Genomic DNA, 27,977 nt, shown 5'->3' with positions numbered 1-27,977 from the left:
ACAAGCCAGGGAACTATAGACCGGTGAGCCTGACCTCAGTGGTGGGCAAGTTGTTGGAGGGAATCCTGAGGGACAGGATGTAGATGTATTGGAAAGGCAAGGACTGATTCTGGATAGTGAACATGGCTTTGTGCGTGGGAAATCATGTCTCACAAACTTGATAGAGTTTTTTAAAGAAGTAACAAAGACGATTGATGTGGGCAGAGCAGTAGATGTGATCTATATGGACTTCAGCAAGGTGTTCGACAAGGTTCCCCCTGGGAGACTGGTTAGCAAGGTTAGATCTCATGGAATACAGGGAGAACTAGCCATTTGGATACACAACTGGCTCAAAGGTCGAAGACAGAGGGTGGTGGTGGAGGGTTGTTTTTCAGACTGGAGACCTGTGATCAGTGGGGTGCCACAAGGATCGGTGCTGGGTTCTCTACAGTTTGTCATTTACATAAGTGATTTGGATGCGAGCGTAAGAGGTACAGTTAGTAATTTTGCAGATGACACCAAAATTGGAGGTGTAGTGGACAGCGAAGAGGATTACCTCAGATTACAACAGGATCTGGACCAGATGGGCCAATGGGCTGAGAAGTGGCAGATGGAGTTTAATTCAGATAAATGCGAAGTGCTGCATTTTGGGAAAGCAAATTTTAGCAGGACTTATACACTTAATGATAAGGTCCGAGGGAGTGTTGCTGAACAAAGAGAGTTTAGAATGCATGTTCATAACTCCTTGAAAGTGGAGTCGCAGGTAGATAGGATAGTGAAGAAGGCGTTTGGAATGCTTTCCTTTATTGGTCAGAGTATTGAGTACAGGAGTTGGGAGGTCATGTTGCGGCTGTACAGGACATTGGTTAGGCCACTGTTAGAATATTGCATGCAATTCTGGTCTCCTTTCTATCGGAAAGATGTTGTGAAACTTGAAAGGGTTCAGAAAAGATTTGCAAGGATGTTGCCCGGGTTGGAGGATCTGAGCTACAGAGAGAGGCTGGAGAGGCTGGGGCTGTTTTCTCTGGAGCGTCGGAGGCTGAGGAGTGACCTTATAGAGGTTTACAAAATTATGAGGGGAATGGATAGGATAAATAGGCAAAGTCTTTTCCCTGGGGTGGGGGAGTCCAGAACTAGAGGGCATAGGTTTAGGGTGAGAGGGGAAAGATATAAAAGAGACCTAAGGGGCAACTTTTTCCCACAGAGGTGGTACGTGTATGGAATGAGCTGCCAGAGGATGTGGTGGAGGCTGGTACAATTACAATATTTAAGAGGCATTTGGATGGGTATATGAATAGGAAGGGTTTGGAGGGATATGGGCCCTGTGCCGGCAGGTGGGACTAGATTGGTTTGGGATATCTGGTCGACATGGATGGGTTGGATTGAAGGGTCTGTTTCCATGCAGTACATCTCTATGATTCTATGACATATCTCTGCTAAACTTTGAACTTGTAACCTCTAGTAATTGAGTCTCCCACTCTGGGGAAATGCGTCTTGCTATCCACTCGGTCTGTACCTCTCATAATTTTGCAGACATCAATCAGGTGACTGACTAAGAGGTGGGAACACCTGCTCACCCACACATACATATTTGATTAAGGATATAAAACAGCTGAAAATCAACTTAGTTAATTTCTCAGACAAAACGTTTTCAGATAATGTTTCATGAACTGCTCCCAAAAAATTAAATGGACGCTCACCCTCTAACATTGAAAAAAATTATATGATTGCCCACTTCTATCCAATTGAGAGTTCTAAAAAATATTTTTTATAGTATAGGTTCAGAGAATATTTTAAAATAGACCATTCAGCCTTTCAAGGCTGTTATGTTGTTGAGACATCAACCCCACTGTCCTGTCTGACCCCGCCACATTACTCTAATATTCCTTGGTCAATCAAAAATCTATCTAACTCAGCCTGAAATGAACTCAATGGCTCAAACTCTGCTGCTTTCCAGGTAAGAGAATTCCACACTTTGACAACCCTCAAGGACAAGTCTCTTGTCCGCAATTTTGTCCTGACAGCCCATAGGCCCATGCTGCCATCTGGTGGATTTTAAATGTATTGCGACTCGTGTGAACACCTTAAAACTAAAATTGACACTTGCTTGTATATTTTATCCCATGATGTTTGAATCGACAAAAATAATATTCATGAAAATAGAAGATAGTTACTATGGAAGATGGAATGGTGATATCTTGTACTCTGCAGTCTATCACTGATTGGAATGCTACACTTCCACTTTCAAACAATTGTAAAATACAGGTACAACAGGACAGAGAAAATCTTCCATTATTCTGCCCCAATCACTGTCATGATACCAATCTCTAAAACCCCTCATACTGCAGCTATGAGACAGATTCCTGCTGCCATAAAACAGTACACTTGAGATGTCAAATTTAGTGTCAATTAAAGCTCCGACTATGTTAATAATGTTGATTACAATCGCAATGTGGATGCAACAGAGGCAATGTGGACATTGTAAAAATTAACTGGTTAAATGGAAAAATAAATATACATGCTGCAGGGCACTGAGAAAATCACAGTCAATGGAGAAAATGTTACTCACTGGCAAACATTAATGCCTTCAGCACATATTTGCACCATCATTAAGACTACCTGTCAGAATCTCTGCATTGTTTTCCAACCCTGCTCCTGTCTCAGCTCACTTGCTGCTGATGTCCTCATCTGTCACCTCCCTGCAAAGGTCATTAGCCACAGTCCATGAGAAGCCATTGGCATCTCACTCTGTTCAAGAGATGTAATGATAAAGCCGGAGGGGCATCACTCAATATGAAGCATGGGGCAACGCAAAAAGGCATACCTCCACCAATTATTTATTCCCTCTAGACTTGACCATCTCTTTGAAGGACACAAGACATACTGAGAGAGTAGTTGACAAAATATGTGGCATTGTGGTCTTCAGAAATGGAGGCGCTGAATACAAGCACGAAGTAGTTATGTTGAATGTCATTAAATTTCTGGTTAGTACACCATCCTGTACTGGTCACCACAATGTAGAAAGGACATGAAGGCCCTTGGGAAGGTATAGATATACTTTGGATGGTTCTAAGAATGAGGGTTTTTAACAGCAAAGTCGGGCTGAATAAACTGGCTGTTCTCCTTGGAAAACAGGAGATTGAGGAGGGATATTCGGGCGGCATGGTGGCTCAGTGGTTAGCACTGCTGCCTCACAGCACCAGGTTCAATTCCAGCCTTGGGCGACTGCCTGTGTGGAGTTTGCACATTCTCCCTGTGTCTGCGTGGGTTTCCTCCGGGTGCTCCGGTTTCCTCCCACAGTCCAAAGATGTGCAGGTCAGGTGAATTGGCCATTCTAAATTTCCCGTAGTGTTATGGTACATTAGTCAGAGGGAAATGAGTCTGGGTGGGTTACTCTTCGGAGGGCTGGTGTGGACTTGTTGGGTTAAAGGGCTTGTTTCCACACTGTAGGGAATCTAATCAAATATGTTAGAGGTCATCAAACTGATGACAGGTTAAGATAGGGTAGACAAAACAAAGTTGTTCTCATTGGCTGATGAGACAAAGACAAAGGGAAATAACTTGGGTTTTTGGGCAAAACATGGTACAAGCCAAACAGTGCTCATCACTCGCAAGCTACTGTCTCCACAGCTTCACTGCAGACAGAACCAGACATCAGGGCCATTGATCCTTATTGTAACAATGGCAACAGCATCCTAGGTGTTGCACTTTAATATGGACAACACTGAGGCAGAACACATTGTGCTTTTTATCCCAATTGCAAGGGATTGTGTGAGGGCCCGGTCTGCAGACATCTTCCACATTACCACCCAATCCTTGTTAAGTGAGAGTACAAAATCTGTGATGATTCCACACACCTCTGGAGACAAACTTTCATTCCCTTTATCAGGTTTCCCAGGGAGCACACGACCATTCAAGGCTGGGAGGTCTACGATAAAACGTTCACAACTATATTCTCCATTATAGTACAGGAAGTTGCTCTCTCAGGTTGCACACTGTCCTACAGAATGGTTTCTAGGCATTTTACCAATTGGTACACATTCTGAAATTTTGAAGGCTAACTGAGAATGGAAGGATGAAAAGGATTGTTTCCAAAATGCTGGTATGTCTCACTATACAATATGTGGCTATCATGTGATGACTGAAACCTACAAAGCAGTTGAACCTTAATACCATGCAATGAGCACTGTCTCAATGATCACTCCTTTCTGTTTAATGATGAGAAGGAGCTGTGAAATGTAGCTAGGTTATCTGCAAAGTGTAGACGCTGCACTCCTGAAGAGAAATAAACAGTAAATTACTTTAACAAGTTCGGCTTTCCATTCATGGCCTGGTGAATGATTCTACCTGAGACTCAGAATGATCCCACATAGCCTTGACATTCCCTTTCTCTTTTGCTGTCTTTGTGTCTGTGATGACCTTTCGGCCTCCCACTATTCTTGACATTAATAGCCCCAATTCAACCCAAAAGCATGGTTTTGTCTATTGCCATGTCCTGGTTGGTCATTTAGTCTTTCCCCATTGAGGCCAAAGTGATAGCCCTACCTGTCACAGCTTTCCCTCCTCTCTCAAAGTCTATTAGCTCCCACTTTTCTATCTTAAATTGTCCCTTTCTGCACAGTTATTCCCTCAACAACCCAGTCCAACCCCAGATTTGCCCAGCACCATGGCACCCTGGGCTGACGTACCTATAATCCCCTTGACCTGAATTGGATGAGCCTCTTGACTGACAGTGGTTCTCTTTGACCCCATTAAGTACACAGTCTTCCTTTAGTTGAAGCACAAGCAGTCTGTTTGTTGGTACATGCTGTAGGTGTTAAATCATGCCACATAGAAACATGTCCAACCCATTGTTCAGTGCTAAAAAGCAATGCAACCCACTGAGACTGGCAGACTCCAAGGAAGTACAAAGTGAGTGAACACTAAGGAAATAAGCTAAGAACTTAGAGATGTATTCTGCATAGATACATGAACATTGTGCCTGTCCCCTTGTGCAAAGCAACGTGACAAAAGCATGGAAGTGAGAAGTGGCCCTAACCTCCAAAATGAAGTCCTAAAAGACTGAAATTGCTGAGTTTGTTAGTAGGAAGGAACCCATGAGGATGTGGTGCAGCTGGTGGTTCAATGATGTTCACTCACGTGGATTAAGGGTGGAAAAAAATGATGCGCATACAACATGCTCCGACATTATGGTGAAGACAGAGTGGTATGAAGCCCATAGAAGTAAGCAGGGTGCTGTTGATACCAGGAAACCATTCTGACTTAGAGGTCAGGAATTGGTCCAATCTAGTTGTTTTGGGGAAACAGAAGATAAAATCTAGAAATTTAATAAGATGCAAATCAATAGAAACATGGTAATTGCAACTCACTCATGAGAGACAGATGTCACCATTTAAACCTTAAGGGGATAATTAGAAATCCTTTCCTTGACATTGATATCTGATATTTCCATCATTGTTGAAATTTCCAACTCTCCCGCCATTGCTCTCATCACTCAAAAGGAGAGAAACATTCAGCATTTTTCCAAAATAGTCAACATGTAACCTGTTCAGGTTGTCAAATTATTTCAATTTAAGTTTTATGGCAGCTGATGGAACTGAACAAGTTAATTGAAAATAAGACTGGAATTGAAAGCTACTTATCAGAAATCATTACCATGAAACTGATTGTTGTAAAAACCCAACTGATTTGTAAATGTCTTTCAGGGAAAGATGCCATCCTTACCTAGCCTCATCTACATGTTTTCCAACCCACAGCAATGGGGTTGACTCTTTACCCCCCTTCAGTTCAAGACCCATTTGGAATCATGGTCTTGCCAAGGATATCCACAGTCCATGAAATAATAAGTTACGAAAAAGAAATAGCAACAGTATAAGTCTCTTCACAAAATGTACAAAGGAAGACGTGGCTATTACCAAGAAACAAGAAATTTATGGAAGTAGTGGAACCAAGGAACATTTTGAAGCAATAAGATGCTGTGAAGTCTTTGTGAGAGGTATAGAAGTCTGAATACAATTGAGAGAGAATATTAGAATGCATGGGCCCAGAAACTAAGAGATGACGGATATGATGATGCAATGAGTTGTCAAGAGGGAAAAAAACAATACAGTAAGAGAGTTTTGGTTGGTGTGGGAGAAGGGAAACCATTTTGACTGTGGAAGCCATTTTCTCTGCTTAGAGGAGACATGCTAGTTAATTTGCTGAGGCCATTCACAGGAATTGGCTGTGAAAGCCATTTCCCTGACCAGAGGAAATATGTTAGTTAAGTGACCTGCTAATTGAACTCTCTCACTGACAATGCTGCTGTACCTCTGCACCCACTGATGAGTCCCCAAAGAGGTCTCTCTCTCTCTCTCTCTCCATGGGAGCTCCAGCTAAAACAATACCCCTGCAGACAAGATGTCACCAAACTATTTAATATTGAAAGCCTCTGACCACTTGCAACTATGAACACGATCAGTTTCAATTAGTCAACTAATCAATATTGTTAGCCTTTTTAATATTGTTAAACCATCTATTGTAGTTAGACTGTATTGTTCTCTAATTAACCATCAGCCTTTTTTAACCCTTTATAAACTGTATACACCTGTAGTTGAGGGAAGAGGTTAAGACTCATCAGTGCTGAGTGGTCATTCTGAGGTGAGCCTTCATTGACCTCTTCCCCCAATATCGTGAAATAAACAGATTTGTCAATTTCACAAGGTCTGCGTACGAGGTTTATTGGAAACGGGAAATTTCTCCAACAATTGAAGACCATCTCTTGAGAAGGGGAAGCAAGGCCACAACCAGGTTAAAAAACAGGGATATTTGGAATGATTTTCTGGGACACATGGAAGTTCCACAAAGTCATGGTGGTGATGTATCCAACCTTTAAATGCCAGGAGACCAGAGATGCTGATTTCTTCTTTTGTTCTGATGTTTGAAGGGCAAGGATGTTGAGCCAATGAAAAGCACATTGATAAACCAGTTTCCTAGGTTTTGAAGTACAAATTGGACTTTCCACTTTTCGTTGCATGAGACTTTGACTCCAAAGAGGGAGTGAGGAAATCAAACTAAAGAAAGAAAAGTTAAGCAAATCATGAAGAGACCGATGTACGCAGTTTGAGAAGCAAGTTATCATCGCAACTTCAAAGGTCATGCGGCAGACAAAATTTCATTGAAGAATATTCATCTCCCAATGGCCGTGGCTTGTAGCTACGGGGACCTGCTGTCATGGTGTGCCACACTTGTCTGTTTTGCGCCATCCTCACACAAGCACTCTGCCGGATTCATCATACCCACTATGTCTGAGTCAACACATCTTCCTGCCCCACTCCACTTTGCCCTTCAGAAGAGATCTCTACGAGCCTTTCAGCTCTGATCAAATGAGCAAAATATTGACATTTTCTTTTCAGATTGTCACTATTTAGAGTAGATGGTGTCGCACTAGGACACATAGATAGTTTTGTCTTTTTTACTCTTGCAATTATGAATACATGGAATTTATAGCATTATCTTAACACAGACATTTCAAGAGCTTCCATTTTGTTCAACAGTTGTTAACGTATTGTCCATGTTCTGAAGCATTCAGAAAAGTGATTGAATATAGCATCTTTTGTACCTTTTGCTCCAAGCTTGAGCATTTTTTGTATTAATGTATCCTTCATCATCACAAAATTACTTCTGGCCATCTCTAACCTTCTAATTTCTGTGTCAAATCTGCCATCATCCGTTGTCATTTGTCCTTAACAGACAAAGGTATTGACGTGTTCCTGCGTAACACCAGCTCCTTCAATCCTCAGTTTCTTCTGACGCATTCCCAATAACTGCCATTGTGTCCATACTCAATTCACAATCTAAAATTCTGAATTTTAATGACTAATTATATTTTGTGAGGCCTCTGTGACTCTGCCAGTAAAACTGTGTTGTCAGTGTATCTAAAATTTCAATGCTCTTGTCTTTAACGTTTACCCTTGGAAGTACGTCCAACTATCAGAATATTTGTTCTATATACAAGTTGAATAATTTTGACTGCAGCACATAACCTTGCTATACACCTCTCCTCACTTAAAATATATCTAACTGTTCCTGACTAGCCTGATGCTCAATACTTCGTCCCGTTGTAGGCTCTGGATAAGTCACACATCTTTACAGTCAATGTAATATTTCAGGAACGCAACCACTAAATTTTCGTGACAAATATGATCAAACACCTTTTGTATGGGAATGCTTCTGTTTACTTCTGCATATTTAATGAAGGTTACAATCACTATTCCCTCCACTTTTGCTACTCCAGGATTAAATCCAGGCTGTATTTCATCAATTTCTGCTTCAAATGTATTACTATTCCCTCCAATTATGAATTTCGCAAGAAAGGAGACACACCCAACTGTGAAGAAATTGGAAAGAAAATAAAGAATGCCTGGCAGGGAGGAGAAAGTGAAAAGGTGTATGATGTCTGATGACATATTGAAGCTGGAAATAAATCAGAAAATGCGAATTCCAAACTGGAAGGTGAAATCTTTGACGGGTATAAAGAAATAGATAGCAACAGACACTGTGTGCATGAAAGTTAATGAGAACAGGTAAAGTTCCAGGCATAGAAGAATTAACAACAGAACATCTGAAAGGGTTTGGAGAAATAGAATTCAAAGTGACGCCAGAAAGTTGTGTTTAACTATGTAGCAAATGATACATTTTAAGTGATTGTGACATTCATTATTTATTAAGTTACCAAGAAACATAAAACACAAGTGTGCAATCATTTCAGAACATTTACCAAAAGAATTAAAATTAAGAACAAAAAAATCTCGTACTTACGTGCAAATCTTTCAACTGGTCGTGGATTCCGATCAGTCTTTTCATTAGCAACTGAAAAAAAAAGTTGCAAAGGACTTCTTAGCAAGATCTTTATTGAGTCGTTCATTCACAGATATTGCATTGAGTTTCAGAGGGGCAACTTTACTTAGTTACCAACGTTTGGCTCTATCCGATTAACAAATGTGTTTTGGTACTAAAGATTAAAATCAACCATTCACACACTCTTACTTTCATATTTGAGATCGCACATTCACAAAATAGTTATGTTGGAGAAAGAGGCTATTCAGCCCATAGTGTCTGCACTGGTTCTACTGCCTAATGTCAATCTCCTGCCTTTTCCCCATATCCAAACACAGCATTTCATTCGAACAATCATCCAGTGTCCCCTTTGAATGTCTCAAGTGAATGTGTCTCCCCAATATTTCCAGGCTGGACATTCCATACCCTCACAGTGTGGGAAAAGATTTTACTTACACCACCTTGCTTTGTTTGCACACCACTTTAAGTCATGCCTCTCATTCTTTCCCTCACATAAGCAGGAACAGATTCTTCCTATCTACTCTATCCAGCTCACTCATAATTTTGAAAACTTATAAACTGTCCTCTCAGCCTTTTTCCCTCCAGAGATACCCAACTTTTTTAATCTATCTGTGTAACTGAAGTTTTTCATTCTCTGAACCATTCTTGCAAATTGCTTTTGCACTCTCTCCAATGCATTCACATCTTTCCTATAATTTAGCATTCACAAGTGCCAATTAAATGTTATAAGTTGACACTTTTGTTGCAAGGTCTCACATAAAGAATATAACAGGCCAGTTGAATGGAGAATAGTGGATGTGTACATGATAAATGTGACAAGTGAGAAAAATAGAATGAGTACAATAGAGACTGATAGCTGAGTACAATGGCCAATGTGACAGATGAGCTCAAGTATATAGAATTTAGCTACTGGGCACATTCAAAAACAGGTACATTAGTGTTCATCAGGATCATTCAGCTCATCATCTCAATAAAGGCTTGGTCCAAATAGGAACAGAAAAGCTGAACTCCAAAGATGAGGTGACCAGCATTCAATCAAGTATGGCATCAGCGAGTTCTTTATAAACTAACATGACCAGGAATCAAGGGACAACTATCAAAGTCATACTGAACACAAAGGAAGATGGCTGTGGTCTTTGAAGTTCCAGGATATTGCTGCAGGACACCATCCTGATACAGTCCTAGGCCCAGCTATCTTAAACAAGGGTATCAAGGGTTATGGACCCAAGGTAAGCATATGCAGTTCAGCCACAGATCAGCCACGATCTTATCGAGCAGGTTCAATCAGCAGGCTCAAGGGGCTGACTGGTCTACATTCCACCCTGACCTTAAATTTACCTGGACTATCTCTGACACCTCCCTCCCCTTCCTGGACCTCTCCATCTCCATTAGTGACGACCGACTTGACACTGACATTTTTTACAAACCCACTGACTCCCATAGCTACCTGGATTACACCTCTTCCCACCCTATCTCTTGCAAAAATGCCATCCCGTATTCCCAATTTCTCCGCCTCCGCCGTATCTGCTCCCAGGAGGACCAGTTCCACCATAGGACACACCAGATGGCCTCCTTCTTTAGAGACCGCAATTTCCCTTCCCACGTGGTTAAAGATGCCCTCCAACGCATCTCGTCCACATCCCGCACCTCCGCCCTCAGACCCCACCCCTTCAACCGTAACAAGGACAGAACGCCCCTGGTGCTCACCTTCCACCCTACAAACCTTCGCATCAACCAAATCATCCACCGACATTTCCGCCACCTCCAAAAAGACCCCACCACCAGGGATATATTTCCCTCCCCACCCCTTTCCACCTTCCGCAAAGACCGTTCCCTCCGTGACTACCTGGTAAGGTCCACACCCCCCTACGACCCACCCTCCCATTCTGGCACTTTCCCCTGCCACTGCAGGAACTGTAAAACCTGTGCCCACACCTCCTCCCTCACCTCTATCCAAGGCCCTAAAGGAGCCTTCCACATCCATCAAAGTTTCACCTGCACATCCACCAATATCATTTATTGTATCCGTTGCTCCCGATGTGGTCTCCTCTACATTGGGGAGACTGGCGCCTCCTAGCAGAGCGCTTTAGGGAACATCTCCGAGACACCCGCACCAATCAACCAAACCGCCCCGTGGCCCAACACTACAACTCCCCCTCCCACTCTGCCGAGGACATGGAGGTCCTGGGCCTCCTTCACCGCCGCTCCCTCACCACCAGACGCCTGGAGGAGGAACGCCTCATCTTCTGCCTTGGAACACTTCAACCCCAGGGCATCAATGTGGACTTCAACAGCTTCCTCATTTTCCCTTCCCCCACCTCATCCTAGTTTCAAACTTCCAGCTCAGTTACTGTCTCCTTGACTTGTCCGACCTGCCTATCTTCTTTTCCACCTATTCACTCCACCCTCTCCTCCTTGACCTATCACCTTCATCTCTTCCCCCACTCACCCATTGTACTCTATGCTACTCTCTCCCCACCCCCACCCTCCTCTAGTTTATCTCTCCATGCTTCAGGCTCACTGCCTTTATTCCTGATGAAGGGCTTTTGCCTGAAACGTTGATTTCGCTGCTCGTTGGATGCTGCCTGAACTGCTGTGCTCTTCCAGCACCACTAATCCAGTATTTGGTCTACTCCTATTCCTATGTCAATGCACTAATGACTCCTGTAAATGGAAAGCTAGGAAATGTCAGCCCAGTATTTAAGAAAGAAGGGAGAAAATAAACAGAGAACAACAAACCTGTTAGCCTTATGTCAGTAATAGGGAAAATGCTAAAATCTAATAAAACAAATTTTGTTTTAACCAGCATCTTATGAACCGGCAAAAATTATATACCTGAAATACTGGAAGTTTACTAAATTATTGCAATCTCCGGAATATGTAAGTAGTCATTTGACAGTTCTCTGCAGGTAAGTTTTATTTAAGGTAAAGTTGCATTATTATTTAAGTGAAATATGCTGTAAATAAAGTATAAGACTGATGTATATACTCCCAGCATTTTGTTTCTATCACTCACTGTGTGTTTTTACATTGATTATGTGGACCTCTTGATTACCTGCAATATTTAATCAACTGACAGACTCCTGGTCCCATAGGTGCCGGGTAATAAAATGTTTGCTGTGTAAGAATGGGATAAACGAATACTTGGATAATAATGACCTGATTGAGCAAGTCAGGATGGATTTGCAAATGGGAAATAGTATTTGGTGAGCTGAGAGTGTTTTGAGAATATTACTAACAGAAATGAATTTGATGGATATAGTATACTTGAATTTTAAAAGGCTTTTGTTGAAGTCCCTCATTGGAGGTTGGTTAAAAAGATTAAAGTGCATGGAATAGGAGATAATGTGCAAGGATTAAAGATTGGCTAACAAGCAGAAAATACAGTAGAAATAAGTAGGTCATCCTCACATTATCAGGCTGTGACTTATCTGTGCTTATACCCCAGTTATTCACAATATAGGAATGAATTGGATGTGGAGACTAATTGTAATATTCCAAGTTCCTGGATCACACAAAGATAAGTGGGAATGTGTGCCGTGAGGAAGATGTAAAGTAGCCAACCATACGCAAGGAAACCTCCTGTTGATTACCACGTACCATCATCCCTTGGCTGAGGGAGAAAATACACTTTTTTTCGTCCTTACCAATCTACCGGCTACAGATGCATCTGTACATGATGGTATCGATAGGTGTTCCTGTGGAAACTAATTCCCATTGTCACTTTGGGAATGCACTCCATCATGTTGTCAGACACTATCAACAGTCTAAATCAGACATCAAATAAATCGAGCAAGTCACTGAGGCACTGTGAGCTATCAGTAGCAGCAGATTTGTACTCCAACATAATTTGCAACCTCAAGGCCCAGCATATCCTCCACTGTCCCATTACCATTCAGCCAGAGGACCAACCTGGTAAAAAGAGCAATGATGGAGTGCTTCTAGGAGCAGCACCAGCTGTACCTACAAATGAGGTATCAAACTGGTGAACCTACAAGGCACTACTTACGAGCCAAATAGCAAAAGCAGCAGGAAGAGAGCTGAGTAATTCCACAACCAATGGAACAAGTCTAAGCTCTGTAGTCCTGCCATATCCAGGCATATGGTAATTTAGGTAATAGAGGGTTTGGCCTCTCATATCCAATGTCAGTTATCAAGCATCAATTCAGTTATCAAATTCACCAAAGATCCTCAGACAGCACCTTCCAAACCCACAACCACTTCCATCTAGAAGTACAGATACATTGAAACACCACCACCTTTAAGTTCCCCTCCAAGCCAGTCACATTCCTGACTTAGGAATATATCGTCATTGCTGGGTCAAAATTCTGACATTCCCTCCATGACAGCATTGTGGGTCAATCTACACCAAATGGACTGCAGCCATTCAAGAGGGCAGCTCACCACCACCTTCTCAAGGGCAATTAGGAGCAGGCAATAAATGCTGGCCAGCCAGTGATGCCCACATCCCATAAATCAATTTTAAAAAGCATCTAACTGTTCTAATCCCATTTTCTAGCCCTTGGTCCAAAGCCTGGGTGCTTCAATTGCTTATTTGAATACATCTTAAATGTCTTGAGAGTTCCTGCCTCTACTACCCTTATAGGCAATGAGATCCAGACTTCTGGGTGAAAAATATTTTCCTTAAGTCCCTCTAAACCTTCCTGCTCCTTACCTTAAATGTGCGCCCCCTAATTATTGACCCTCAACAAAGGGTAAGGTTTCATCCTAACTGCTCTATCTATGCCCCTCACATATTTGTACACCTGCATCAGCTTCATCCCCTCAGCCTTCTTTGCTCTAAAGAAAACAATGGCAGACTATCTACTTCCGCATCATTGCTGAATTGCACCAGTTTAGGACAAAATCCTGGACAATCACCGCTACACCCTCTCAAGTACAATCACATCCTTCCTAAAGTGTCGTAATCAGAACTGCACATAGTATCCAGCTGGGGCCTAACTAATATGTTATATAGCTCCATCATTACCTTACATTAAAAGCCTTGACTACAACGTCCCACATGCCTCCTTAACTACTTTATCTACCTGCCCTGCTGCTTTCAAGGATCTATGAACATGCATTACAAATCTCTCAGTATTTCCAAGGGTCCTATCATTTCAATGTGTACTCCCTTGTCTTAGTGGTCCTCCAAAAATGCATCAGCTTATATTTTTCTGGATTAAATTCCTTTGCCATTGTTCAGCCAATCCAACCAACCTGTCTATATCATTCTGTGGTCTAAACCTTTCCTCTTTGCTATTTACCACATTACCAGGTTTCGCGTGAACTGTGAACTGACTAATGATACCTCATACTTTATGCACACAACAAATGGCAAGGTACCCAGCACCAAACCTCTGACACCAATGGACACAGGCTTCTAGTTATAACAACACTTTTTGATCATGACCTTCTGTTTCCTGCTACTTAGCTAATTTTGGATTAAATTTACCAAATTGCTCTGGATCCCATGAACTCTTAGCTTCTAAACCAATCTGCCGCACAAAATCTTGTCAAAAACTTTACTCAAGTCCATTAACTGCCTGACTCTCATCTAAAGAAATTCATGGAAAATTCAAGAAAATTTGTTGACATTATCTCCCCCTGACAAAAACAGGCTGACTATCTTTGATTCTTTTATGCCTCTTCAAATAGAGATTAATTCTGCCCCTCAGATTTTTTTCCGATAGTTTCCTCTACCACTGATGGTTGTTGACTTGCTGGCCTGTAGTTTCCTGGTTTATCTCTCCCACCCTCCTTGAGTAATGGTACCACATTAGCTATCCTCCTGTGGACAGAGAGGATTTAAAAATTAATGTCAGAATCCCTGTAATCTCCACCCTTACCTTTCGCAAAAATCTGGTACACATCAGGGCCTTGGAACTCATCCACTTTCAAGACCACGTCAACCACTGACATCTCCTCCCTCAAAGCTAGTTTGTTCTAGTATATCACAGTTCCTAGCCCTCATTTATATCCCAGACTGTCCTTCTCTATAGTAAATATAGATGCAAAGTACCAGTTTAAACCCTCAGCTCTAGATGGAGATTGCCACCTTGATCCCAAATGGATCTTTCTCTTTCCCTGCTTATTCTCTTGCCACTAAGCTATATATGTCTTTGAAATTTTCTTAATATTATCTGCCAATTTTTTCATGACCTGCCTTTGCTCTCCTAATTTCTGTTAAACAATCCTCTGTACACCCTCTTCACCCGCAGGATAATTGCTGTCCTGGGCCTTAGCTTCGAAACCAATCTGCCACACAAAATCTTGTCAAAAACTTTACTCAAGTCCATCAACTGCCCGACTCTCATCTAGAGAAATTCATAGAAAATTCAAGCAAATTTGTTGACATTATCTCCCCCTGACAAAAACAGGCTGACTATCTTTGATTCTTTTATGCCTCTTCAAATAGAGATTAATTCTGCCCCTCAGATTTTTTTCCGATAGTTTCCTCTACCACTGATGGGAGTTGACTTGCTGGCCCTACTTGCTGGCCTGGCCCTACCATGAGCTTGCTTTCTTTTCTTATTCAATTCTGTACATCCCTGGACATCCAAGATTCTCCAGTCCCACCCTTCACCTTCTACATTGGACTACATTGGCCCTACATTCTCACCGTAATTATTTTGAATATTGCCCACTCCTCTGAAGTGGATTTTCTTGAAATTAGCTGCTTGGGTGGCTGATTGAGATAACCAGTAGGTCCAGGTGATGACAAATAGCTAAGAACTTGACTTAGTCAAACCAATACGGGCTACAAATGGTTCAGGGTGAAAGCTGCACCGAGTGAAGCAAATTGGGCTGAACTGCAAGCTCAAGCAATTGCATAAGAAAGGTATCAAAAACCCTTATGTTTCCTATTTCTCTTTGGTCCTGATCAAAAGGATATCAACCTGAAATTCTAACTTGGTTTCTTGCAACAAATTATGCCAGACCTGCTGGTTTTTATCCGTGTTATGTTCTCATGCAATGTTTCCAACATTTACAGTATTTTCCCTTTGCGTTTGAGTACAGTTGAGTGTAACAGGAGAATACAACTGAGAGTGCAATGGGGTTGAAGGAGGTGAAGTTTGAAATAGCAATGACAAAACAGAAGGTGAGTCCATAGCAAAACCATCCTAAGCCAATTCACAAGAGCGTTATCAAACAAAAATTGACTGTGAGCTACATAAGGATTGATGATGAAAAGCACAATCAAATAAGTTGGTTTTGAGAAGCATTTTGGAGGTGGACAGCAAGGTCAATAGGTGCAAAAATCTAGGGAAGGAATTCCAGACCTTAGTGACACAACTACCAATGGTGGAGCAACTAACATTTGGGGTGTCCAAGAAATCACAATTGTAGGTGTACGGTATTTCAGATGGTGGTGAGGCTGTTGCAGTTGAGAAAGCATGAAGCTGGGAAGGAATTTGAAAACAAGAATGAAAATTTTAACATCAAGATGTAGCTTAACCATGAGTTAGACACGATGGGTGAAAGGGTCTTCCTGTGAATTAGGACATGGCAGCAAAGGTTCGGGTGATATCAACTTAACAGCAGGCACACCGTTAAAGAGAAGTTAGAATAGTCTCACCTAAAGATTACAAAGGTATTTATGCCGATTTTAGTGAAAGAATTGTAGCAGAGGCAGAGTCACCAATTAACCAAAGGTAGGAGTAGGCAGTCTTAGTGATGGCGCAGGTATGTAGCTGGAAGTTCACTTTGAGATCAAACATGATGCCAAAGTTGTAAAGAGTCTGGCTCAGCCTCTGTCAATTGCCACTTCAGGATGAAATCAGATCGGAGTTTGTGGCAGAGACTCAATCTTCTTAATGTTTCATTTGAGGAGGTTTCTGCTTATCCTGTACAGGGTGATGAGTAATTAATCTGATGATTTAGAGACAGTGGAGGAATTGAGATAATTGGTGGTAAGATAGAACAAGGTGTTGTCAGCATACAGTTCATATATGACTGCTTTCACCAGAATCATCTGAGACACCTTAGGTAAATTCAATTCAGCATAGATAGCCCAAGTTACTGGTCCCATTTGGAATGTGTTTGGTTAGTTCAGTTGGCTGGATGACTGATTTGTAATTGCTGAGTGATGCTAACAGCCTACATTCAATGCCTGCACTGGTAGAGGTCATTAGTAAGGTTCCACATTCTTGACCTTGCCCTGCCTGAGACATGGTGACCTTCAGGTTTAATCAGCACCAGTCATCTGTCTCTAATGAGAGAGCAGCCCTTTATTCATCTGGGACTATGGTGACTTACCTGTTACAATACTACTTGGGGAAAGGTGCCTGCATTAAATCTTCAGCAGAAGTTGGCTCAATATTGATAACAGTAAAGGTTTACTACATACAAAAACAGAATGTGCTGGAAGAAACTCAACAGGTCTAGCAGCATCTATGGAGAGGAAAACATAGTTAATATTTCAAGTTGTGAATTTTCATCAGAAGAGAAGGACTATTAGGTTGACATAGGTAGAAAGAGGGATAGGGGTGTAAGGCAGGATTTCAGGGAGGTAGGATGAAGGCTGAGAGCTAGAACAAACAGAGTTGTTATCTCTGGTATGTTACCCGTGCCACATGATAGTGAGGCATGGAATAGGGAGAGATATCAGCTGAACACGTGGCTGAAGGATGGTGCAAGAGAGAGGGTTTCAGGTACTTCGTTAATTGGGGGTCATTCTGGGGAAAGTGGGACTGTACAAGCAGGATGGTCTTCACTTGAACCAGAGGGGCACTAATATCCTGGGTGGGAAATTTGCTGGTGGGTTGAAACTAGTTCAGCAGGGGGACGGGAACCGGAAGTGTAGTAGCAGTGCACAGGAGGATGAGCATAGGGAGGACAGGGAGAGGATTTCACGGTCACAGGAATGTGCTGGCAGACAACAATCTGGTTTGAAGTGTGTCTACTTCAATGCCAGAAGTATCTGAAATAAGGTAGGTGAGCTTGCAGCATGGATAAGTACCTGGGACTTTGATGTTGTGGCCATTTCGGAGACAGGGATAGAACAGGGTGAGAAATGGGTATTGCAGAGATTGCCTGTCCTTGATCGGTATGTCCCTGTCAGGCAGGGAGGAAGTGATAAGGTAAGGGAACCGTGCTTTACTACAGAAATTACATCTCTTATTAAGCAGAAGAAGGAGGCTTTTGTGTTAATAAGACAAGGTGGTTCAGATGAGGCGATGGAGAGTTACAGATCAGCTAGGAAGGATTTAAAGAGAGAGTTAAGAAGAGCAAAGAGAGGACACTAGCAGTCTTTAGCAAATAGAATAAAGGACAACCCTAAAGCTTTCTATAGGTATGTGAGGAATAAAAGGATGACTAGGGTAGGAATAGGGCCAGTCAAAGACAGAAGTGGGAAGTTGAGTGTGGACCCTCTAGAGATTGGAGAGGTGCCAAATGAACTTTCTCATTGGTTTTCACTCAGGAAAAGGAGAATATTGTAGACGAGAAGAATGAGATACAAGAGATTAGACTCGAAAGGATTGAGGTTAGTTACGATGAGTTGTTATCAAGTCGAGAAGGAGTGAAAGTAGCCAAATCCCCTGGGCCAGATGGGATTTATCTGAGGATTCTCTGGGAAGCTAGGGAGAAGATAGCAGAGCCATGGTCAACAGGTTTGGTACATGAGGACTGGAGGATTGCAAATGTTGTGCCCTTGTACAAGAAGGGCAGTCGGGATGACCCAGGTAATTATAGACCAATGAGCCTTACTTTTGTTGTAGGAAAGGTTTTGCAAAGGATTATAAGAGATAGGATTTATAATCATCGAGCAAGCAACAATTTGATTTGAGATAGTCAACATGGTTTCGTCAAGGGCAGGTCATGTCTCACAAACCTCATTGAGGTTTTTGAAAAGATGACCAAGCATGTAGATGAGAGTAGGGCAGTTGACATGGTATATTGTGCATGGACTTCTGTAAAGCCTTTGATAAGGTTCCGCATGGTAGGCTGTTGGAGAAAGTGCAGAGGCATGGGATTGAGGGTGATTTAGCAGTTTGGGTTAGAAACTGGCTTTCTGAAAGAAGGCAGCGAGTGGTGGTTGATGGAAAGTATTTAGCCTGGAGTCTGGTTACTAATGGTGTGCCACAAGGATCTGTTTTGGGACCACTGCTGTTTGTCATTTTCATAAATGACTTAGACACAGGCATAGTTGGATGGATTTGTAAATTTGCAGATGACACTAAAGTCAGTGGAGCAGCGGACAGTTTAACTGGGTGGAGAGTCATAGAGTCATAGAGATGAACAGCATGGAAACAGACCTTTCGGTCCAACCTGTCCATGCCGACCAGATATCCCAACCCAATCCAGTCTCACTTGCCAGCACCTGACCCATATCCCTTCCTATTCATATACCCATCCAAATGCCTTTTAAATGGTGCAATTGTACCAGCCTCCACCACTTCCTCTGGCATCTCATTCTATACACAAAGCACCCTCTGTGTGAAAATGTTGCCCCTTAGGTTTCTTTTATATCTTTCCACTCTCACTCTAAACCTATGCCCTCTCATTCTAGACTCCCTGACCCTAGGGAAAAGACTTTGTCTATTTACCCTATCTATGCCCCTCATAATTTTGGAAACCTCCATAAGGTCACCCCTCAGCCTCCGACGCTCCAGGGAAAACAGCCCCAGCCTGTTCAGCCTCTCCCTATTGCTCAAATCTTCCATCCCTGGCAACATCCTTGTAAATCTTTTCTGAACCCTTTCAAGTTTCACAACATCTTTCCGATAGGAATGAGACCAGAATTGCACGCAACATGCAACAGTGGCCTAACCTGTACAGCCTGTACAGCCACAACGTGACTTCCCAACTCCTGTACTCAATACTCTGACCAATAAAGGAAAGCACACCAAACACCTTCTTCACTTTGCTATCTACCTGCAACTCCACTTTCAAGGAGCTATGAACCTACACACCAAAGTCTCTTTGTTCAGCAGACCTCCCTAGGACCTTACCATTAAGTGTATAAGTCCTGCTAAGATTTGCTTTCCCAAAATGTAGCATCTCTGAATTTATCTGAATTAAACTCCATCTGCCACTTCTCAGCCCATTGGCCCATCTGGTCCAGATCCTGTTGTAATCTGAGGTAACCTTCTTTGCTGACCACCACACAACCAATGTTGGTGTCATTTGTAAACTGACTAACCATACCTCTTATGCTCGCATCCAATAGTCACAGGTGAGCTGCCGGAAGACTGGAGATTGACTAATGTGGTGCCACTGTTTAAGAAGGGCGGTAAAGAGAAACCAGGGGAACTATAGACCAGTGAGCCTGACCTCAGTGTATTTGGAAAGGCAAGGATTGATTAGGGATAGTTAACATGGTTTTTTGTGTGGGAAATCATGTCTCACAAACTTGATTGAGTTTGTTGAAGTAACAAAGAGGATTGATGAGGGCAGAGCAGTAGATGTGATCTATATGGACTTCAATAAGGCGTTTGACAAGGTTCCCCATGGGAGACTGGTGAGCAAGGTTAGATCTCATGGAATACCGGAAGAACTAGCCATGTGGATATAGAACTGGCTCAAAGGTAGAAGACAGAGGGTGGTGTTGGAGGGTTGCTTTTCAAACTGGAGGCCTGTGACCAGTGGAGTGCCACAAGGATCGGTGCTGGGTCCAGCAAATGGAGTTCAATGCAGCTAAATGTGAGGTGATTCATTTGGGAAGAATAACAGGAAGGCAGAGTACTAGGTCAAAAGAAAGATGCTTGGTAGTGTGGATGTGCAGAGGGATCTTGGAGTCCATATACATAGATCCCTTAAAGTTGCCACCCAGGTGAATTGTGCTGTTAAGAAGGCATGTGGTGTGTTAGGTTTTGTTGGTAGAGGGATTGAGTTCCGGAGCCGCAATATCATGCTGCAACTATACAAGTCGCTAGTGCAGCCGCACTTGGAATATTGTGTAGAGTTCTGGTCGCCATATTTCGGGAAGGATGAGGAAGCATTGGAAAAAGTGCAGAGGAGATTTACCAGGATGTTTCCTGGTTTGGAGGGAAGTCTTATGAGGAAAGGCTGAGAGACTTGCGTCTGTTCTCATTGGAAAGAAGAAGGCTAAGAGGGGATTTGATTGAGACATACAAGATGATCAGAGGATTAGATAGGGTAGACAATGAAAGTCTTTTTCCTAGGATAATGACATCAGCTTGTACGAGGGGACATAACTAAAAATTGAGGGGTGATAGATATAAGACAGACGTCAGAGGCAGGTTCTTTACACAGAGAGTGGTAAGGGCATGGAATGCCCTATCTGCCAATGTAGTTAATTCAGCCACATTAGGGAAATTTAAACAATCCTTGGATAAGCACATGGATGATGATGGGATAGTGTAGGGGGACGAGCTGAGAATAGTCCACAGGTTGGCGGAACATTGAGTGCTGAAGGGCCTGTTCTGGTTGTATTGTTCTACGTTCTATGTTCAATGTTGTACTTAAATTGCTATTCACATTATCTGAGATACACGTTAGTTTCACAAGAAACTATCAATCTCAAGCTGATCTTAATTGTAAGCTTTCATTATTGTCACTTCCACGAACTCAAGCATTTAGACTTCAAACAACAAATGGTTAGCTTCTTTCAAGAACAGTCCTTTCTATCCTGAAGAGCAGCACTGTGAGTGGCTTTGGTCACTTTAGGACATCTGTCACTCCCCTTAGCTTACCAAAGACATTGTTCCCTCCCTGCAGGAACCAACAGGAAAAACAGGTTGTTCTGTTCTGTACTCACCCCCACCATTGCCACTTGCTGTCAGAGGCCACTAAAATGTGTAACCTCACAGATTCCTTTCAGACACTGACACTGAGGAGCAGCATATCTATATGAAAGACATGAAAAGGCTAAGAACAGTTCTTGCAAGATCAACAAGGGAAATATTGCAACTTACAAACAGAAGGAGGTCAAGTTGCCCATTACCCTGTTCTGTCATTCACCAAGATTAGGGGTACCAATGTACAAGCAGAAAAAGACATAGAAAATCATTTAAAGTTCAAAATTAGATAGATAAAAATGAAACCAGGAGTCCAGGTAAGCTGCATAATGACGAGGCAACATTGGAGGAAAATGATGTGATCAACTGTGTCAATGATTGTGATAGGTCAATTGGACAAGGATAGACTGTTTAATTTTATCATACAACACCAGGTTATAGTCCAATAGGCTTAATATGAAGCACTAGCTTTCGGAGCGCTGCGTCTTCATCCAGTGGTTGTAAAGGATAAAGGAGCAGCGCTCTGAAAGTTAGTGCTTCCAGTTAAACCTATTGGACTATAACCTGGTGTTGTGTGATTTTTAACTTTGTACACCCCAGTCCAACACCGGCATCTCCAAATCATAATTTTGTCATAGTCATATGAGGATACCATTTATGATTTTAATAACACCTGTTTCAGTACAGTAGCAAGGCTGGAAACATAACTCACATGGATTTCAGGGAAGGGGAAGACACAGATTTCGGAGACAACAACATATTTCAGGCACTCTTCAGCCTTCCATACTCAACATTGAGTTCAACAATTTCAGAATATGAACCCTGATTACCCAGGTGAAAGTGAAGTGGACTGATTTTTGTAAGAACAGAAGGAACAAGGCTTGGTTTACTGATGGAAGCAATGGCAATGACATATTTGAAGGGGACAGGTCAGCACCTGTGGAGGGAAATTCATTAACAGTATCAGCTAACATGGGAGTTAGGAAGGGAAGTGGGCTAGTCAGCAATATGATAGGATTTGAGTTAACAGGATGTGGGTCTGATGAACAAGATGAATTGGGATTAGTGGGAGAGGAAGAGGAGAGAAGAGAAGCTCAGGGAAATTTGGCCAGGAGAGCTAGAGAAAGGGGTCATTGTTCAATTTTTGTGACAGTTAAGTCTACAGGTACTTCCACCTTTGCTGCTGGAAATGAGGATGGATGAAAGAAGTGATTAAGACTGCTTGAAGTAGAGTAAAGCAGGTGGTTATCATTTTTCCATTTCAGATGACCCTGGAATAATGTGCGATTTTGACAGATTTATTGCCTATCCTAGTTGTCCTTGAGAAGGTGGAGGTGAGCTGCCCTCTTGAACCACTGCACTCCATGTACAGAAGGTAGACACACAATGCTGTTAGGGAGGGAATTCCAAGACTTTGACCCAGTCACAGTGAAGGAATGACAATATATTTCCAAGTCAGGATGGTGAGTGGCTTGGAAGAGAACTTGCAGTTGGTGTTCCCATGAATGTGCTGCCCTTGTCCTTCTGGATAATAATGGTCATGAATTTGGAGGATGTGATCTAAGGAGCCCTCGTGAATTAGTTCTTTACTTGTTGCAACCAGATATGGCAGTGAATCAGTTGTCCATCTGATCCATCTAAGTCTTCAACCTAGGGATTTAAGAGAGAGAGAGAGAGCTGAGGACGGTACCAAGGTAACAACCAAGGCAAGAGAAACCGATAGTTTTTACTGAGAATCAGGCATCAGAAGTGGAGGTGAAGAGTATTTGTGCAAATTGGTCGCTGTAAAATGGTTCACATTGGTCCAAAGCTCGAGACTACCTTGGATGTGAGTGGGATGGGCAGGGCTGGGGTTGTCAGAGCTCAAACTGATTCTAAACGGAAATAGAGAGGAATTGTGTTTCAATGGATTGTCCTCCACTTTGCTTGGGTTTCATGTCAAGCCTCAACTCCAGATTTAGGCTGGACTTAGATGATAACTGCAATGTTTGTGGAATCTCAAATCTGTTGATCAATTATGCAGCTCACCCTTTCTGAGACTTATAGAATCCCAGTGTGATTTGTTTTTCGAAGTAGATCATGTTTATTCATGACATATGAGCGGTCGTAAGGGTAAGGTGATTTTTTAGAATGCAAATGATGCCGTTGAGTGCCCAATTTTAAGATGTTAAATTGGTTCAGTCTACCATCAGGCAACTATGCTTGAGTGAGACATAGAATGAGTGAGTAGCCAATTAGGTTGAAGTGGGAATTCAGGGAAAGTGGTGCTTTAGAAATGTTTATTGCAGTTAATAAAATGTATTAAACATTTGTTGTATATACCAGTACTTCTAATTTTTTAATGCTTCCATAGTTTACTCATTTAAGACCAAGTGAAATAAAGTTAATATAAATGAACCAAAGTAAAATAAAACAAAGAACTACAGATACTGAAGATCTGGAACAAAAATGGAAAGTACTGGAGAAACTCATAGGTCTGGCAACATCTATAGAGAAAACAACTCCAGTTTTCCTCTTGATAGATGCTCGTATACCTGCTGAATTTCGTCACCACTTTTCCACTTTTGTTTCAAATTGAAATAAAGTTAAGTGAAGTAAAGTTAAAGCATGGCAGAGCAGTTCAGTCCAATGGAATGCATTGCCCCTTGTTTGCTGGTAGTTTTAGATGCTTCCTAAATGGTCTCATTCGCAGTAAGCATCTACAGAAACCTCAGCTCCAGGTTTCAGAGTTCAAGCGATGGCTGAATTCACTGTGAGTCAACCATGAGATTGACAGCCAAATAAGTAGCATGCTCAAAGAAGGGAGGAAGAAGAGGAGGAAAACAACAGTGAGAAAGGATTTATTAGACTAAAAGATAGGCATTTGTGTGACGGGGTAAATATGACTTCAGATAAGTTGCCGCCCTAGTGCCCGGATCAAAGATGTCACAGAGCAGGACATTCTTCTGAGGGAGGGTGAACAACCAGAGATTCTTGTCCATGTTGGTACCAATGATTTAAATGCAAAGGGAATGAAATCCTTATAGCAGATTTCAGGGAAATGGGAAGGAATCTGAATGGCCGGACGTCTAAAGCAGCAATCTCAAAATTACTACCAATGCCACATGCTAGCAAACATAGAAATAAAAAATTTCAGAGAACATGTGACTGAAAATTGGTGTAGGAGGGATGGCATCAGATGTCTAAGGAATTGGACTAATACTTATGCAGGTAGTGCCAGAACTGCTAAGCATTTCTAATATTTTCTGTTTTCTTTTACATTCAAAATTCCAGTAAAAGTTACGCTTTGTTTTCAAGATTTTGGTCAATGATAAACCCAGAATATTGATGGTGAAGGATTCTATTGTGACAATGCCTTTATTAGTCATGGGAAGGTAATCAGACTCTCTCTTTTTGGAAATGGTCATTGCCAGTTGCAAATGTCTCTTCCCACTTATCAGCTCAAGCCTGGAGCTCTTCCGACATATGAGCCTGCCAGGATATGAGAAATTGTAATTGGAAGTGAACACTGTACAATCAGTGAGCAAACCTATTTCTCAGCTTATGATAAAGGAAGATCACTGACAAAGAAGTGTACTTACAATAGAGGATTAAAAGTGAAGATTCAATGAGATAAAATGACATATGTAGAGCATATTTTAGCAGAAGAGCATTTGGCACCAGTGCTCAGAAGATTGTCATGTTTCACTAAAAGAGAAAATGTTGGAAAATTTCAGCAGGTCTGGCAGCATCTGTAAGGAGAGAAAAAAGCTGACGTTTCGAGTCTAACTGACCCTTTGTCAAAGCTCAATGAAACTGTGGACCAGGACTGCTTTAAAACACTCCAGCATCTGGAGTAATTTGCTTTTATTTATTGTCATGTTTCAGTTAATTATGAAAAATGGCAAATGTTTACTTACAATGAATCCATTTATATTTATTGACCTCAAAAGTATCCTGTGGTTTGCATTTATCCTGTGTATAGCGTATACAAAAATATATTTTCCACAAAGCCCATTGGTGTCAGATAGGATAAAGGCAATTGCTGAGACTAATAAGAAGTTAGACAGATTCAGTCCTGGTGAGGTATGATGTAGGTGGGAAGCCATGAGCATGCAAAGAGCATAAAAGGCACATAAAGCAATATTGTAGAAGGAACAAAAGAAAATAGTTCAGAGGACTACTGACAATAGTGACATTTAGAAAGTTGATCTCTGATTATTGACGATCACACTCCAAGACAGAGTGAATGATATTGAATTCTGGTGTGTTAAATACCATCTGTACCTTTAAAAAAATATTGTTTTTGAATTCAATAGAAAATACAATTTGGGAATCAATAACAGGATATGCTGGAAGGGGTGGGATGGTATGTCGCCAATATGTACTTATGATTTCAAGGCTGTTATGATAGTTTTCAGTTGAATGGTGGATGGCTTTGCTCAACACCATTGCGATTATAAAATCATGCAATTGCAAAATTCTTATCATCTCTTGCAAAATACAGACAATTCCATATACCAACACAAAGATCCAAAGCTGAGTTTATTTCAAACTATATTTCAAAAGCTCTGCAAAACGCTTATTTTCCTTTGTAGCTATGCTATGTAAATAAATGATTTTATTTTCTTTCTTCACAGCCTTGAAAGCCCCAAACTAATTTGAACCTCTTTGCACTACATCTTGCAGATCTGAGGAACTGGATTCTGGAGTGGAAAGTCTGCAGGGGTTTCCATGGGAACGCATGGAGAAACAGCAGGATTTAACTCAATAGAAATGCTGCATTTAAAGGATTTTGGCTTTTGGCCATTTTGATTTTGTTCCCATGGATTTTCTTTTCACAAAAACACCAAGGCCCAATTGATAACAAAACATTGTTGATGAGGTTTCCTATTTAACTAATTTGCTCAATGGTTAAAATATTGCATTTCATTCATTGGCATGCAATGCTGAATATTAATTTAAAAATACAAATAGAATTGATGGTGATTCACCACTTTCCGTGATGTTAAATGTTATATACAGACAAAAACAGGCCATACAGCTCAAAAAGCTCATCTCAAAATTTATATTTACAACATTATACATAAGCAAATGATTCAAATCACATTTATTAGGCCCCTTTCCATGTTTATTCATTTATCCACCTGCTCAACTTAATTTTGAGAGTTCTTTCCTGCAGCTTTTTTCCTGCAAACGTTACTCCTAGATGTGAATTTCAAAACTTCACAACACTTTGTCCCAAATCTTCCAATTCTGATTTGTGGGCAATGGACAAATAACCTGAGACATGCATTGTGGAAGCTCTAATGTGTTGCCGTACATTGTCATTACTAGGAAGTTTGACCTTCTAATGGACAATTCTGCCCCCTGTCACCTTCCAGAAAGTCGCCTACTCTGAACAAGAATCACAGATATTATAGTTAGCCAGGAAATGGACAGGTTAGAACTTAGTCTAATCTATGGTTAACTACTCCCTCCCTCCCCAAACTCTCACCCTGAACACCCCCTCATAACTTTATCTTCAATTAGCCAACTACCTTCCCTGATCCCCGACTACTCTCTTGAACCTGCAACTGCCTCTCTGACCTAATCCAACTACCCATTAGAGAGGTAATGGGTAGTATTATCACGGGACTGTTAATCCAGAGACCCAGGAATGTTTTGGGGACCTGGTTCAAATCCTGCCATAGCAGATGATAGAATTTGAATTCAATAAATAGCTGGAATTAAGAATCTAATGACTACTACAAATCCATTGTCAATTGTCAGGAAAAACCCATCTGGTTCAATAATGTCCATTAGGGAAGGAAACTGTCACCTATACCTGATTTTGTCTATATGTGACTCCAGACCCACAGACTCTCAATTGCCCTCTGGGCAATTAAGGATGTGCAATAAGTGTTGACTAACCAGCATCCTCATCCTGTGAATGAATAAAGAAGAAAAAAAAAACAACTTGTCAAACATCCAAGTTACCCCTACTCACCCACCTGGCTCTCTACCAACCTGCTACTCTGACCATGCCACCTCAGTAAACTGTAATCTCATTCACCTACCTCTTCACCCAACCTGTCACCTTATAACCTCACCCACCTGTCGCATCACCCATTAACACATTGTCTGTCACCTTGTCCATCTGTCACTCTAATATCTGACCACCCTACTAACCTGTAACCTCACCACCCTACCCACCTACCTCATCCACCCATCCATTTTTCTCTTTCACTCATTTGTCCATTCACCCATTCACTAATGTTCACACTGAACCTTTAAACACATGATGCAGCAGCTAAAACTGTAAAAAAAAGGGAGTATTCCCCCAAAGCTACAGCACTGCAATGGAGCTCTTCAATGGACACTAAGCCCCACATTTCTGGAGATGCTAAGCTCAGAAGACCTTGCAACAAATGCAGAACAATTTCAGGGCAGAAAATATCAAGTGGGACCAATCAATGATAACTGCTGTTTGACTGC

At 41.7% G+C, this 27,977-nt stretch overlaps 1 protein-coding gene across 4 annotated transcripts in view; it reads right to left on the bottom strand.

Annotated features, from left to right (window-relative positions):
• LOC140477346 (dual specificity calcium/calmodulin-dependent 3',5'-cyclic nucleotide phosphodiesterase 1A-like) overlaps nucleotides 1–27,977 on the bottom strand; it is a 647,210-nt gene that overhangs the window by 562,903 nt on the left and 56,330 nt on the right. For all 4 annotated transcript variants that reach the window (XM_072571037.1, XM_072571039.1, XM_072571041.1 and 1 more), the window contains exon 2: nucleotides 8,779–8,829. In XM_072571037.1, the coding sequence (XP_072427138.1) occupies nucleotides 8,779–8,829 (51 nt within the window). The remainder of the gene's footprint in view (nucleotides 1–8,778; nucleotides 8,830–27,977) is intronic.

Source organism: Chiloscyllium punctatum, chromosome 5 (genome assembly GCF_047496795.1).
Source record: "Chiloscyllium punctatum isolate Juve2018m chromosome 5, sChiPun1.3, whole genome shotgun sequence".
Taxonomy (NCBI): domain Eukaryota; kingdom Metazoa; phylum Chordata; class Chondrichthyes; order Orectolobiformes; family Hemiscylliidae; genus Chiloscyllium; species Chiloscyllium punctatum.
Note: the sequence above shows the minus strand (reverse complement) of the source record. Positions and strands in the feature narration are given on the sequence as shown.